This window comes from Prinia subflava, chromosome 1 (assembly GCF_021018805.1).
Source record: "Prinia subflava isolate CZ2003 ecotype Zambia chromosome 1, Cam_Psub_1.2, whole genome shotgun sequence".
NCBI lineage: Eukaryota > Metazoa > Chordata > Aves > Passeriformes > Cisticolidae > Prinia > Prinia subflava.
Window position 1 is genome coordinate 146,196,097 of NC_086247.1, and position 15,137 is coordinate 146,211,233.

Below are 15,137 nucleotides of genomic sequence, written 5' to 3' on the forward strand. Positions count from 1 at the left end.
CTGCTCATCTGGACAAGGTCTCTGCTGCACAAAAGAGCCTCTGGAGTTTTGAGTTTTCCCCTGTTTATTTTGCTAGAGCTGGGTATATCAGTAGGGTATGTATTCTTGGGGATTTTTCATTAGCCTAAGCTCTGCACCTTCAGAGATTTCTGGACTATGTTGTGTGATCCTTGCAGGGCAAAACTTGGAGTGGGCTTGATTGATGCTGGTGGGGATGTGTTGCACCTTTTTCCTGTATCAACTCATGTCACCTCTTCCAGCAGCCCTGGAGCAGCAGATTTCCTGGAGAAATCAGAGCTGGCTGCTCATCCCTCCAGCACAGCTCCACACAGTGCCCAGGCTCTGTGCTACAGGGTCCTGGTGCTGGAGCTCAGCAGCACAGACCCCTCCAGAAGGACCCTCCAGCCTGGGCCTGGCTACACACCAGGAGTGATCAGGGATCACACACAGCTTCTCTTGCTTTTGGGTGACATCTGTTCAAATGATACCTAGCATTAAACTCAACACCAGCTGTTTTTTTTGTAACACAGCAGCAGTGCAAGAGGTGCTGATATTAAAATCTGTGATGGCTTGTAGCATCCAGAGCTAACAAAGCCTGAGGTGTCCCATCTGAGGTGCTGCTGTTTGAAACCCCAGCAGCCTCCAAGGCTGTCACAGGACAATGACACAGCTCTTTTGAGCCAGGGCAGGTGAGAAAAAACTGGGGTTTGTTTGGGTTGTTTTGTTTGTTTTAAATACAAAACTTCATCTTCCCAAACACAATTGTCAGAATAAGGCAGAGAACAACCCAGCTCCTTGCTTGCTCCCCCAGGTGCTGAGATGGGGGATCCTGGTCCTTCCATTTTTATTGTAAAAAGAGTTTCTGACACAAACAGCAAGAAAACAGGAAAAAAAAATCCTTGAAGAAGTTCTGAGTAACATCTGAGAATGAAAACGTCCAGACAGTGCAGGGTGCAGACTACAGTTCCAGCAGAGATTTCAAACCCCTATTGGGGTGGCAGAGAGGAAGATGAGGTCTGAAAGGTGATGAAGACAGTAAAAAGCCTAGAGGAGGCTGTTCAAACAACAAAGGACAGGAAGGAAGAAGAAAATTATTATCCTGGGCCAGAAAATAAAAGATCGATGAGGGTGGTGCATAAGCAAGGTGATACTTGCCAAAAGTGATCAGAAATGTTTTGAAAAATCTTTTGGGCCAAAAATTGCTGATTTATCAAAACAAAAGATAGTTCATAAACCAACACGTTCTTCCACATTTCTGCAGCATTAAAAACAAACAGGAAGAGTGTTTGGAAATTGAAATTTCTCATTTCATTTTTCTAAAAAAGAGTGGTTTAGGTTTTTGAAGAGGTGAAGCATTGTACTGTCAGACAACTTGGACCCCTTTTCAAAAGTCAGAATCAAACCAGTGCACGTCAAGGTGTTCCAGCTGACCCAAACTTTGTGCTTGGTGATTTTATCTAGCACAGGTTGCCCAGAGAAGCTGTGGCTGCCCCAGCCCTGGCAATGTTCAAGGCCAGGTTGGGTGGGACTTGGAGCAACCTGGGCTAGTGGGTGACTCTGCCCATGGCAGGGGGGTTACAGCCAGATGGTCCTTAAGGTCCCACACCAAACATTTTTATGATTTTTTGATCTCTCCAGTATCATGCAACTCAAAATGCAGCCAGAACAGCCAGCAGACCTTCTGTCTTGAAGAATTCCAAGGTCACACATGAACAACTTACATATTCCCAGGAGCATCTCAGTGAGCCTTTCTGTCACATGCCCTTCCTGGATGGGATCTCAACTCACTTCTGAGGCCAGCTTAACTTATTTGAATTTTTTGGCCCCTACTCTAAGATACCTCAAAAAGGATGAACTCCCTGTGCATTCATATGAACAAGAGACACACAGCCTCCCCTTCCCAGCCCCAAACCATGGCAGGGATGCCCAAAGGACCTGGCTGCCAGAGGGAGCCCCATACCAGCTTCTGAGCTGGGAGAAAATGCTGTAGCTGTGGTTTAATTTCTGATTTGTAGATGATGCTTTAATTCTTAGGGAACACAACAAGTTTATGTAATATCTGCAGCACATCTCTGATATTTAATAAAAGTACAATAGCACTCCAGCTACTTAACACACGAACAAGGCTTAATGAAATAGAGAAGGCACAATTTGCAGCTGAATAAAAAATTGCACTGAGTAAAACTGAGTAAAGCTCTAAGCTTTTATGTGTTTTTGGGTGGCAATGCATTATTTATAGGAATTATCATATGTACTTTGAATTCTGTGCCTGAAAATTAACCAGAGGAGGCCAGAAGCATCATCACAATCTGCAGACTCCCTTATCACACAGGACTGTGGCTTTATTGCAATTCATCTGTCCCCATCTGCAGCCCATGAAGGCAGAACGTGCTCACTGCTCAATGTAAAGATTTTAACTCAGGGAGGTGACTCCAAACTATCCAAGGGGCAACTCCTGTGGTATTTCATTGCCTAATCACCATTATTTATCTATAGGAGCCTTTTTTGGAATTTCAGCTGAAAGAACCCACTATCACCCACACCTCTCACCTGCTTGCAAGACAGGACCCTCAAAAGGCTCTCACATATATGCTTTGTTCAATTAGTCCAGCATGTAATGCTTTGTTCTCATGAATTTTGGAGCTACTCTGATGTGCAGTAAAGGCAATTGAGACCTAATTTCATTATTCATCTCAATATGTTCCTGCTGCATTCAGAGAACAGATTCTGGGCCCTCCTGTGGCTAATTTAGCACCTGCAAATCCCCATGATCAAAGCCAAAGGCTGCACAAGCCACAGGAAGGAGCTGCAGGAATATGCACACGTCAAATCATCCCACTTGCAGGGAAGAATGTTTTGGTTTTTTTCCTTCATAAACTTTGTACATCTGTTCCTGACTCAGAAGGGGACCATCATGCTTTAGTTCTGCAAGACCAGGCTGCATCCCACACCATATATATATATTTAAAATGATATATATAATTATATCTAGATAATATATATAATTATATATTACATAGATAATATATAATTATATTTATTTAATTATATACATTTAATTACTTTGCACAAAAATTGAGTGCAGTTTCAGGGAAATCAGTGTACCTGGAGAATGTGGGCCATCAGATTGGAGCTGTTAACACTTACCACCTCAGCTGCTACACTGAAGTTAAACAAATACAGGCTATTTAAGCTAAAATAGTTAAGAAATTCCTAATGAAGCCTTTTCAGCTAAGTCAACTGAAAACTGAGCAAAAGGTCATTCTATTGTTTCTACTGAAAATGCAGCAACTTCTGGAAGTCCAAAATAGACATTTAAGTGCATTAAAACTGAAGACTTTTGGTCTAAATTTGCAAGCTGCTATTAGAGTTGTTTGACCTTAGCAGCTCATTCTTAGCTTGTACTCTTCAAGATGCTTCAGACTTTAGTAATCACTTTTGTAATCACAACAACCAAACCACAACAGGAATTTGCATGCTTACCCTGCCCCCTCCATATTTTGTTTCAGATGATGAATTTCAGCATTTTGGAAGACAATGGCAGGAAGATTCTGTTCTTCAAGCCACAAAACCCCGACACACTTACTCTGCTTTCCTGCTACAATAGCCAGGCTGTTTTCCTTCAACTGTACAACCCATGCCGAAGCTGATCGTGCCAAGTTCAGTTTAGAATTTTTTTTTTTTAAACCACTGCATATGCATGACTGAATATTTGTTATGCAACCATAACAACTGTCCTTTTCACGAAAGATTCCTGCATAATGCGAGCACACAGAATCCAAGGCAAACATGGTTTGATCTTAAAACTTTAATAGTAAAAAAAGTGTAAAACCAAACACACCGCTGAAAACTTATCAGTAAGAATGAGAATTTAAGTGTTCAAATTCAGAATAGTGCAAATTTTCTTCACTCCCCTCCCCACCTCTTCCAAACTTAAATCACTTTGGTTAAGATACTCAGAAGTATTGGCAAAAAATGAACTTTTGACTTACATTTTTGGCTGCATTATTTCTAACAGGTACAGATTTAGTTTCAGTCTTCACAAATAAATCTTAGATACTTCTTCATCAAATATCCACAGAGATCACTGCCAGCTTTACTTACATCTGGTTTAATAACATTTTGAAATGGGTTTCAAGATGGTTACAAAGCTGTATCTCCAGCAAGGCAGCAGCTTCTTCAACAGCTGAGCTGAACCTGTCCTGATCTCTTCAAGCAGTTCTATGAAATTTGATTATTTAGATTTTGAACATTTGAGGAAGGATCTTATACCAGTGAAATTACTCTTGATTTACACCAAAGCAAGGTCAGAATTGGGGTCTGCTCAGTCTAGACTTTGTGCTAAACTTTAGTTGTTAGCATTCCCTTAGAAGAGTGAAAACATTCAGAACAAAGACCTGGCCTCAACTTCTGTTTTGATGGTTCAACCTTTAACCGACACCTCTAACTATAACTGAAGCCATGTAAGATTGGAAAAGAACACAACAACAAAAAAAAATGCATAATACAAAAAGGCAAATCCATAAAAGTACACCATAACCACAAAACTGGAGTATTTCTAAAAATTTGGGTTCAATGTAAGATACAACAAAACTAGCTTTACTAGTTAAATAAATTATTGCTCCATTTGACTCCATGCAGCATTGAAATGAACTCAGAACCCTTTTCTCTTTAATCTCTCATAAGAAATGATTGATATTGAAGAGAACTTGAGGCTCAGACTTACTGTACATTGCACTTCAACTTTTAAGACCTAATACTTGCTATTTAGGTCTCCTGTGGTCTAAGCTATCAAATGAATACGTTGTGCTCACCAGAACTATGCATTAAGAAACACCAAATGTTTAATGTAGTGACATAAGCACTTTTTGTTTTTAAGAAGGCAATCACAGATTGCAAGTTCTATAGGGTTGTGTAAAAACAAGTAGTGATCTCTTTCAGAAACAGAACTGAGGAAACAAGCTGTTTGCTATTCTTCACATACAGTTTAAAATCACATTTGAGGCCCGATTCTGTTTCTAATCATTTCACTCCAAACCCAGACTCAAAGGACAGCTCTAGGAGGAAATCCAAGAAGTTGGGGGCACGTGCTTGATGGCCAAGCAATGACATGCAACGCATGTTTTTTCAGTGACACCAGACATTTGAGATACTTAAGATGTCCTGTGGTGAGACACTGAAGCAGGTGTCTAATATCAAGCAGGGGTAGTCACACACACTTTGATTTCTTACTGAATTGTGGCCAGAACTTGGTTGTTGCAAATCGAACTGCAAGCCTCAGGAGTAATGAAATTTCCAGTCGGAATCTCTCGATAAAGGCTCACGTTTGAACAAGATTGTCTCCAGTGCTCACTTCCATACTGAAGTAATTTAGAAGTTCCAAACTAAGGCTTCCAACCTCTCATCCCTCAAACCCTCTCCAGCGTCAAAGACAGAAACTTAATGCAGCATTACAAGTAAGGGCATGATTCCTTCATAAGACTCCTAAAAGCATTAGTGCAATGCCTTTAATCTGTTTCGATCACTCTTATTTTTAAATAACCCTATTTTTAAAAGATTTGGATAAATACTATTCCTATTAAACCATACTTCATCATTGTTAAGCACCATCGATCTACTTCCTTTGGGCACTGATACAAGAGCTTGTAATTAAATTTCAGTTTCAAGGCTTTAAAACACGGCAGCTGATTCAATAACTTACAGTGGAATCTAATACTTGGAAAACTGCCACTGAGCCTGAACAGTTGTATGCACTTGGTGTTAAACTCTTCCAGAGAACAGCCATACGCAAATGCTTACGCAGTAAATCAGGGTAAGATTTCAAGATAAGCAGTTAATTTCACTTGGCTATTCTAAGAGTGGATTAATATTTTTTTTTCCCCACAAGTCATTTGTGCAGTGAGCCCATAAAGAGATTATTTCTTCTAAATAATCTTCAGTTTTAAAAAGGAACACGTCTTCATAATGTTGCTTTCACACTGGCACTGGGTGTTCTCCTTCAAAGGCTTAGTCATTGTGTGGTTTCTCTGGAATACCCTATGGATAAAAAACATCAAACACATGTTAGGTTTTAATGCCATCTGATAAGTGACTATATTATGCAGTATTTTCAATTATTAAATAGTCAAGTAACTCCAGTTAGGGTGACAATGACCTAACGAGCATGGTTTCTTATAAAAGCTTAACAAGGACATGCTCCCTACCTGTGGACAAAAAAAAAAATTATTATGAGTGTTTGTTGCCTCAATTAGTGCATCTGAAAAATCCACCTGCCAATTGCACTGCTTTTTATAAGACTTTTTAATCTTTCCTCTCTATCTCAGTTTATTTCTTACAGAAGAGGGAAAATGCTTCACTTAGTGGACATTAATTCAGTTTTAACAGCCCTTTTTCAAACTGCCTTTAACCACAAGTTACTTTACTTCCCAGTCAAAGCCTGGTATCAGAGACTTACTCCTATTTTCCTAAGTCCCTTTTCTAGTGTGGAACTGTAATATGTCACTATAAGATATTTAATCGATTTTTCTTTGAAACAAATCTTGTAACATGTTCTCTTCCTAAGGTCAAAATGCAAATATATTTTCAAGTACTGAATGCATTCTCAGTTCTCCAGCCTCTAGCACTAGTACACAATAGATATTTGTGAGGCCCGAGTTCTGAATACCACCCTAATTTGTCAGATGCTGAGAATGATGATTACAACTCAAAATGAAGTGCTGCCACCCACCCAACTGGGTCAACAGCTGATGAGCACTGACTGAGCAACTCTAGGGGTCCTAATGAGCAGAAAGAACTGAGGCAGCAGCAGCACCTTCACCTCTTCTTGTAAAAGCTACTAAAAGAAAATATTGAATTTCATCCTCAAGCTGGTAGCAAAAAACCCCAACAAGCCAAACAAACCCCAAAGTCTCTGCTAACAGCAGGTTTGCTGGAAGGTCACAGTGCACTTTGTTAGTACATGGGAGCTCCCTTGAAATCCAGTGACTGGAAAGCAGCAAGCATCTCCCAGCTCAGATTTATCAGCACAGGAGGAGATGTCTCAGGGACACTTTTTGTTTCACTTTTCATTTCTAACTGGAAAAGCTAGACAGGGGCTGAGGAAGAAACAAAGCAACTTTACTCCACTAATTTCCACAGGTGCCACCTCCTCTGGACAAACCCAGAAAGTATCTGCCACATGCAGCAAATAGCCCAAGGGCTGCAGCACAATACAGCTACAGAAATAACTGTTTTATTCAAGTATGGGTTAAAAAAATGCTACATTCCATCTTCCTGCCACATCCACGATGGCTGACAAAACAGACTGGTACTTTTGAATTACCTCTGTAGAAGAAAGATGTGGTTGACTGAATTACAGACTCTGTTTCTTTGGATTTCCAGCACAGAATGCTTCACAAAAACTTCACAAAGCAGAAGTGTTCCTATGAAAATGTTGCACTTCTCCAAGTTTTTCCTAACTAAGCAATGGCAATGTAAAACACCAGAAGATACCTCTAAATAACCAGAATAAAAAGCTCTGCGTTGCCAACTTGCCCCTTTGTTTATAAGGAAGATGACAAGACTGACAGGAAAGCTGCAGGCAGGATACAGGCTGATTTTAACTAATTCAGGTGAGATGCCAGGAGAAATTATATCAAAGGAAAAAAGTTTAATGTGTCTAAATTAATTTTAGCTCTTTCTAGTTTAAGGCTTCCTTTTTTTTTTTGCTTTCTAACAGGAGCAGCACAGCAACTGGAAGCACTGTGTGAAATACAGAAGAGTAGCATAAAACCAACTATAATTTTATTTTGAGACTCTGCTGCAATAGCAAAGCTTCAACAGACTTCAGTTAATGTATGGTTTTCACTTGATGTGAGTGGCAAATTTAAAAAGAGAAATTATGCTTCCTCTTCCCCCCATACACGCTGTCCTAAATAAAGCCAAATTCAGATTGTATGCATCAGTGGGATTTGAAGGGGGAGTAATGAACTTGTGTTTTAAAGAACCTCAAGTGCCCTTCCTTCAGTAAAAACTGAAGACACCTAAGCCTTGGGAAAGTTAAATACTTGAAGGATGTTTTCCAGGATACAGGACTTACATAGCAGAGAAGACAGAAGTTAAATCAACACAATATTAATTATTATTATCCATCAGAGTCAGAACACTATTCACAATCACGCCTTAGGCTGATGTGCAAATACACAGCCAGGTTTACTCTTCAGTGTGCTACAAGGAAATAATTCCTTAAGAACCTGGCAATCAAGACAGCAATTTGTATTATCCTATATATGGAGTGATACTTGAATCACATCTTCAGTAACCAGCAGCAGAATATTTGATCTTGGAGCAGTGGAATTTGATGCTATATAGGGATATTTCCCTATACATATTTTTGTGCATGAATAATTAGAGAAAGCCCAGCAGTGTCTCAGTTCTCCAGCTACCTTAAATGTTAATTATAAATACTGATGGAGCAGGAGCAATGTACTGATTCCAGTCTTATTTAGGCTGTAGCTGGAAAAAGTTAAATACAAAAGACATTCAAACACTTACTAAGACAATACCCAACTGGCAACACAGGAGTGTCTGCTTACAGTTCAGCTCTTAGGAATATATCTATTTAACTCTGTCAGTTTGTGAGTCATACCCTTCGAGGCATAGTTTGTTCTTGGACTAACAACAATGGAAGGCACTGGGATTGTTAAGGAAACTACTAATTATGCAGTAATTACCATAGCCAGCTGGCGTCCTATGTTTCCTACAGTCACACCTCCTGAGAAAAATATACATGGAAGCCAAGAACGGATGTAAAGGAAATCTGGGGATGTATACCTAGTAAAGAAAAGGAAGTAAGTTAGAAAGTTAGAGACAAGTAACTTTCATCATCTGACATACTGTTAACTAGATGCTACAGAATGCTGTCCCTGGGCTGAAACAACAAAAACCAGCAACAGAGGAGATGGAAATTGGGAGACTAAATTCAGTTTGTAAACTTGATAAGCTTCTAAATCCCCATGTCCTAGCCAGTAAATTTAGAAATTCACTCCGAGAGCCACTAGGAGTTCAGTTTTCTGAGGTATTACCATTTCACCACACATCCCAATTCATCTGCTCTCCACCTTCCACCCCCAGTTCTCAGTCTGGGCATTTGGAACAACTGGACCACTACCTTGGATAAACAAAACCTCTTCTTATAAGAATATACCAACAGTTAACAACTAAATTCCAGTTCATGTGCACCCGTGCTTTTATGAAATAATATTTTAGAAGCATAACTTACTGATAAACACCATTATATACAAGAAACTGGGTTATCAGTGTTGCTACAAAGGCTATTGTTATTCCAAGTCCGAGACCACTTCTTGAACGATCAAATGTCCACCAAAGCCCCAGTGATAAGGCTGCCAGAGTCAGGGACAGCTGGACGTTGTTTGCAAAGTCTAGTTTCTGGAAAAAGATGTTAAGGACAGTCCTTTTTAAGTCTGCAGACATCCTGTTGCTAAAAATGAACAAGGGAGAACTGAAACTGAAAGTGAGCACAATTCTCTGTCTTTAAATACAATATATTTAGGTTTTCAGACCTGCAAAACAATCATAGCTCTTGTTAACACCGACTGGAGCATGACTGCAAAGTCAACGTCAATTTTTGTCACACTGAGCATCTAGAGAACATGGTACATTTTAAAACATTTAACTTTATGGATTTTTGTCTCAAGTAACCTGGGTAATCCAAGCTGACTTAAAATGTCCTCGAGCCACCACATTTTAACGTAAAGAACACACTTTGTGCTTCTCAATAGCACATCACCAGTTGGTTAACTTTTAGATGTAGACAAGATAGAGATTAAAGTAACACAATTTAGACTGCCATGTGTGCAGTTATAGGATACATACAATGATGTCAGTCCCTCTCCCCTCACACAAAGCTTTAATCGAGCTGTGTTACACCCCACAGCTACAGACCATAGCAGGTCTCACAGAACTGTGCCAGCAGCACCAGCCCTGCCTTTGCAGTTCTGCCCCAGCCCCGGGTGCAGAGGCAGTCTGATGGGCACAGAGGAGCAGAGGGAGCAGAGCCCAGCTGAAGGATACAGCGCTGGCGTGGTTGATGCCCACGAAGACGGCGATGCAGCGCATGACGCTGGCCCACTCCCGCTTGAACTTGTGGGGCTCCCCGAGGTGGCTGTCGATGCAGGGGTACAGCAGGCCAACCACAGCTGCAAGAGAAGGAACAGCACTTGGAGCAGCTGCCACGCAATCATTACTCCAGTATCACTAAATATTAGCTTGGCACCTAAGTGCTTGAGAAAGCAGCGAGGTGCTCATCACACTACTGTAAGCCTGATGAAAACACAATTACCACCTGCCTCTTCTACTTTAGAGAAGTAAAACCCCTCTCTAACAAGCAGTATTCTCTTTGAACATTTAAATATACATTGCATTGTTAAGGTATCTGACTTGAAGCTCCTTTTGTTTAAAGAGATTTGTCATTCCACATCCTGAGCAAATGCTTGTACCAATAAAAGTAAAGCATAATAAAAGCTTTGTGAGGAGTGGAATCTGTGTTCATTGCTCACGTGCAGGCTGACAGCTTTATGAACATGATTCATCAGCTGTGAATCAGGCCCTGAATTAAATATTTGCCTGGACTTAAAAGTTTACTTGCAGAGCTGCTTTCTCTCCTTCTGCTAGGCTGTAAGTCAGCCCCATGCCCTCGTCCATGTCAGATGAATTTTGATACCAAACAGAAGCAGAGCTGAACTTAAACAAGCAGCTGTCATCAGTTTATTTATATCAGGGAAAAATAATTACTCATACGATTAACCAGACAAAGTTTTTATCTCCATAAAGCATTTTTCAGCCTTAGCAGTCTGAAAGTTGGTTGCAGAAGAAAAACATAGGTTAATATTAGCTCAGTTGCTAGCACAAACACCAGAGTTTCATTCTTCTAAGGGACTGCAACTCCCTGTGTTGTCACCAGCTCCAGGGTTAGACATGCTGCTTTTACTGAGTGCAACTTCTGTGTTTAATAATTTCCTTTCTTGCTCTTTTTTTATCCCTAAAACTCCTAAGAGTATAAATTCTATATTAAGAAGGCTACAGAACATACTATTTCAAGACAGACATGTTCTGAAACAGCTTCATTACTCTGATGTCAGTTACCAGGACTTCTGCTTTATGATAACAGCTAAATTCCAAAGTTTAATCCAACTGTGACACGATTATAACTCTCATTGGAGAATATCCCAGGGCATCCTTTTTACTGCAAATATCATTACTCATTCAAGTTTTTCGTTTATCATTCATACCCCCTTCATTGTGTGATACAAACAGACATCCCATAACTGCATTTAAACTAAAATACACAGGAGTTTTTTTAAAGTACTTTCAATGCAAACTAAAAACTATTACAGTGGGTTTATTTCCTAAAATTTAACTCTTTTTTAAATCTTCCAACCCTTCACCAAAACCTTGTTTGTCTAGACACAGACTGAGGGGGGTTATGAATGATAAAGCACAGGTCTGTGCCAGCTGCTGTGACAAACACACCGTGGCCTGAGCCTTCTGTGGTGTTTGCCAGCAGTGAGCAGGGGACAGGGGACAGTTAGGTGACAGGAGCAGCAGGCAAGGCGCTGAGAGCAAGCAGGTGATGGAGGAAGTGAGCAAGGGGCAGACAGGTGACAGGGGACAGACAGCTGACAGATGCAAGGGGCAGCAAGAAGGCAGCTGGCAGGGACAGCGGGCAAAGGGCACCGGGCAAGGGCCAGGCTGGTGACAGGGCTGGGGCTCAGTGCCAGGGGCTGGGCCCGGGCTGGTGACAGGGCTGGGGGTCAGGGACAGGGGGTGGGCCCGGGCTGGTGACAGGGCTTGGGTTGGTGTTAGCGGTAGGGGCTGGGTTGGTGACAGGGCCCAGCCCGGTGACAGGGCCAGGGCCGGGGACCGGACTGGTGACAGGGGCCGGGTCCGTGTCAGGGCTGGGGGCCGGGCCGGTGTCAGAGCCCGGGTCGGTGACAGTGGTGGCTGGTGACAGGGGTCGGACCAGTGACAGGGCCCGGGTCCGTGTCAGGGCCGGGGGCCGGTGACAGGGCCCGGGTCCGTGACGGGGCCGGGGGCCGGTGACAGGGCCCCGGTCCGTGTCCGGGCCGGTGACAGGGCCCCGGTCCGTGTCCGGGCCGGCGACAGGGCCCCGGGTCCGTGTCCGGGCCGGTGACAGGGCCCCGGTCCGTGTCGGGGCCGGTGACAGGGCCCCGGGTCCGTGTCGGGGCCGGTGACAGGGCCCCGGGTCCGTGTCCGGGCCGGCGACAGGGCCCCGGTCCGTGTCCGGGCCGGCGACAGGGCCCCGGTCCGTGTCCGGGCCGGCGACAGGGCGGCGCGCGCCGCCGCACGTGACTTCCTTGTTGTGGCCCAGCCCGTGGCCAGTCGCGCCGCAGCCAATGGCGAGCGCCGCCCGCCACTCACCAGTTCGGCGGCAGCCAATGGGCGGCGGGGGGCGGGGCCGGCCACGCCCCCCCCGGCCGCGCGGGGCGGGGGCAGCGCGGGAGGGCGCGCGCGGCTGGCGGGCACCGGGGACACGCGGGAACCCGCGGTCACCGCCGAGCCCCGCAGCCGCTTCCAGCCGCGGAAATCACCCCCGCTTTATCCGTGTGCAGAGCGCACCACCTCAAAACCAGCCCTGGCACACGCGGGGGTAAAGCTGGGCGCGCATCCTGCCAAAAGCCCGAGTTCGCATCGCTCGCTGAGGAAGTGCGGGGCTCCCACGCGCACGGGTCACGCATTCAGCCCCACGAGAGAATGAGGAAAAAACCAAAAATCACTCGTGGGGGTCAGCGACTCACCTGCTGCTGTGCCGCAGCACGGGGGCACCCACCAAGCGGAGGAGAAGAGAGTAGAAATCACTTCGTCAGGGAACAGAGTCACATTCCGCTGGATCTGCAGCAAGTTCAGCACCAGGGCCATGAAAGCACCCACGACGAAGAGCACCACGCTCCTCTGCACCAGGTGCTGACTCCAGTTCAAGGTGCTGCAGGTGCTGCTGGTGGTGCTGGCGGTGCTGCTGGCGCTGGAAGTGCTGGAGGTGCTGGGGCTGCGAGCTCCGCGCCCCACCAGCGCCAGCGAGGGGCTCGACACGGAGGAGCCCAGCATCTCGCCCACCTTGGCGGCCAGCCCCGCCGCCGTGTCCCCCAGCTGGCTCCTGTGCCTTCCTCTGGCAGTGCAGGAACAGCTCCAGGCGCAGCTCTCCAGCCTGGGCATTGGCTTCTCGGGAGTCCTGAAACACACGCACAGCACACTCTAGTCAAGCCCCAGCAGCGGGTCAGGCCGGCGCCTCCTCCAGCACCGCCGGGCTCCGGAGGCGGATGCGGGGTGACCCGACCCAGCCGAGAGACCCCGGGGCTGCGCCGCCTCGTCCCGACCGGAGGACACGGACCCCCGCCCTGCCCCTGTCCTGCGGATCGGGGCTCGCTCCCCTACCCGGGCCCCTACAACCTCCGTCCCCCGGCCCGCCCGTCTGTCCCCGGCCATGCGGGGCTCGGGTCCCGCCGCCCGCTCACCTCGGGGTGCGGGGCCCGCTCCGCCGCCTCCCTGCCGGCTGCGCGCCGCCGGCCCGCGCCCCGGGTCAGGTTTATAAACCCCGAGCCGCGGATGTCACGTTACCGCCGCTGACCTACCCGCGGCCGCAGGCAGCGCCGGGCCCGCCGCTCCGCTCCGCGCCGCCGCCCCGCCCGTCCCCTCCCCGGCGGGCGGGGCGAGCGGCGGGCGCGGGAGCCGCCGCGCCAGCCCCGGGCGGCCGCGGCCCCGCTCGGGTGAGGCGGCGCAGCCAATGGCGGGCGGGCGGCTGATATGACGTGCGGGACACACCACCCGCCTCCCGGGCCGCCGCTCCGCCCGCACCGCGGCCCGGCGGCGGAAGGGACCGTGCGGAGCCCGGGGGACGCGGCCCGCGGCGGGAGCGCGCCGGGGATGCGCGCCGCCCCCGGGCGGGGAGGGCAGGGCGGCGGAGGGATGGAGGTGCTGGCGGTGGGGACGCTGTCATGGAATCACAGAGTGGTCAAGCTTGGGATCATCGGGTCCAGCTGTCAACCCAGTGCCAACACTGTAGCCCTTAAACCACTGAGCCACATCACCCAGGTCCAGCTCTAGATGCCTCTTGAGCACCTCCAGGGTGACTCCACCACCTCCATGGACAACCTATTGCAATACCCAACCACCCTAAAAGTGATTTTTTTTTTTTTTTTTTTGACTGAATCTCCCCAGTCTCATATTTTAAGGCCACGTGTTGGTGGCCTTTGCAGCCCAACCCTTGTGTGCCTGCCCAGCCTGTGTCCCTTTGGGAGAAGGCAGTTAGTAATGGGGAAGGTTGAAGGCGTCTGCTGCGGCGTCTCCTGAAGAAGAAGGGATCACTGATCTCTGTCACCAGTCTAAAATGGTGTAAGGGGATCCTGCCAAGCCCATGACTCCATAGGACGATGGTGCCAAAGCCAGGTGCTGTGTCAGCGATCAGCCGTGGGGTGACCGGAGGATCCCGGGCTCCTGACTGTTCCCTGATAGCCTGAGCAGCTGCTCTGCCAGCACTGGCAAAGCTCGGGTCACAATCCTCCAGACTAAAATAACAAAAAGCCAGTTAAATACAACTTCACCCTCTGGACTCTGCAAGGGTTTGGGAAGAGGCCTGTCAGGGATGGTTGAGTGTGAGCTGTACATTAAGGTAGAGTTCAGCACCAAAAAGTGAGTACACAGAGCAGGACTCAGCTCCCAGGCTTCCTTTTTAAGACACCGGTTCTCCAGGACACATGGGAGGCTGGGGTGTGCAGTAGGAATTGCTGGGCTTCTTGTTTATGAGCTGGCCTCAGTGGAGCACCAGATCTGCGTTTCACATGAGGTGTGCCATCATTGCACGTGCAAGGAATAGAGGACCCAGGGGCTTCCCAAGCACTGGCACTGAGGATTTGAGAATAGCTGTTAGCCATGCCTGTGATGGGCAGAACAATGGTCCAGGATCAGTGTTCAGTGGTGGGTCAGTGAGGGTTCCAGTTGTCTTACACTGATGTGTTAAACATAACAAATAAAATACATGAAATCAGTTAAAGATACAGAAAGAGGCAGGTCTTCTCTGCATATAACAAAGAGTAAAATTAATCTGGAATATGTCTATCCCTTCT

General features: G+C 46.4%; 1 protein-coding gene across 2 annotated transcripts; it reads right to left on the reverse strand.

The window, feature by feature from the left end:
- Positions 1-3,790: 3,790 nt before the first annotated feature.
- Positions 3,791-14,026, reverse strand: INSIG1 (insulin induced gene 1). 2 transcript variants are annotated; one of them, XM_063415934.1, is made up of 6 exons: positions 13,647-14,026; positions 12,816-13,246; positions 10,072-10,196; positions 9,260-9,426; positions 8,712-8,811; positions 3,791-6,036 (listed from the first exon to the last, which is right to left on the reverse strand). In XM_063415934.1, the coding sequence occupies exons 1-6, from the start codon at positions 14,009-14,011 to the stop codon at positions 6,007-6,009; spliced, it is 1,218 nt and encodes a 405-aa protein (XP_063272004.1). In that variant the 5' UTR covers positions 14,012-14,026; the 3' UTR covers positions 3,791-6,006. The 2 variants fall into 2 exon arrangements, with proteins under 2 accessions (XP_063272004.1, XP_063272011.1); XM_063415941.1 differs by having other exon boundaries at positions 13,530-13,670.
- Positions 14,027-15,137: the final 1,111 nt, after the last annotated feature.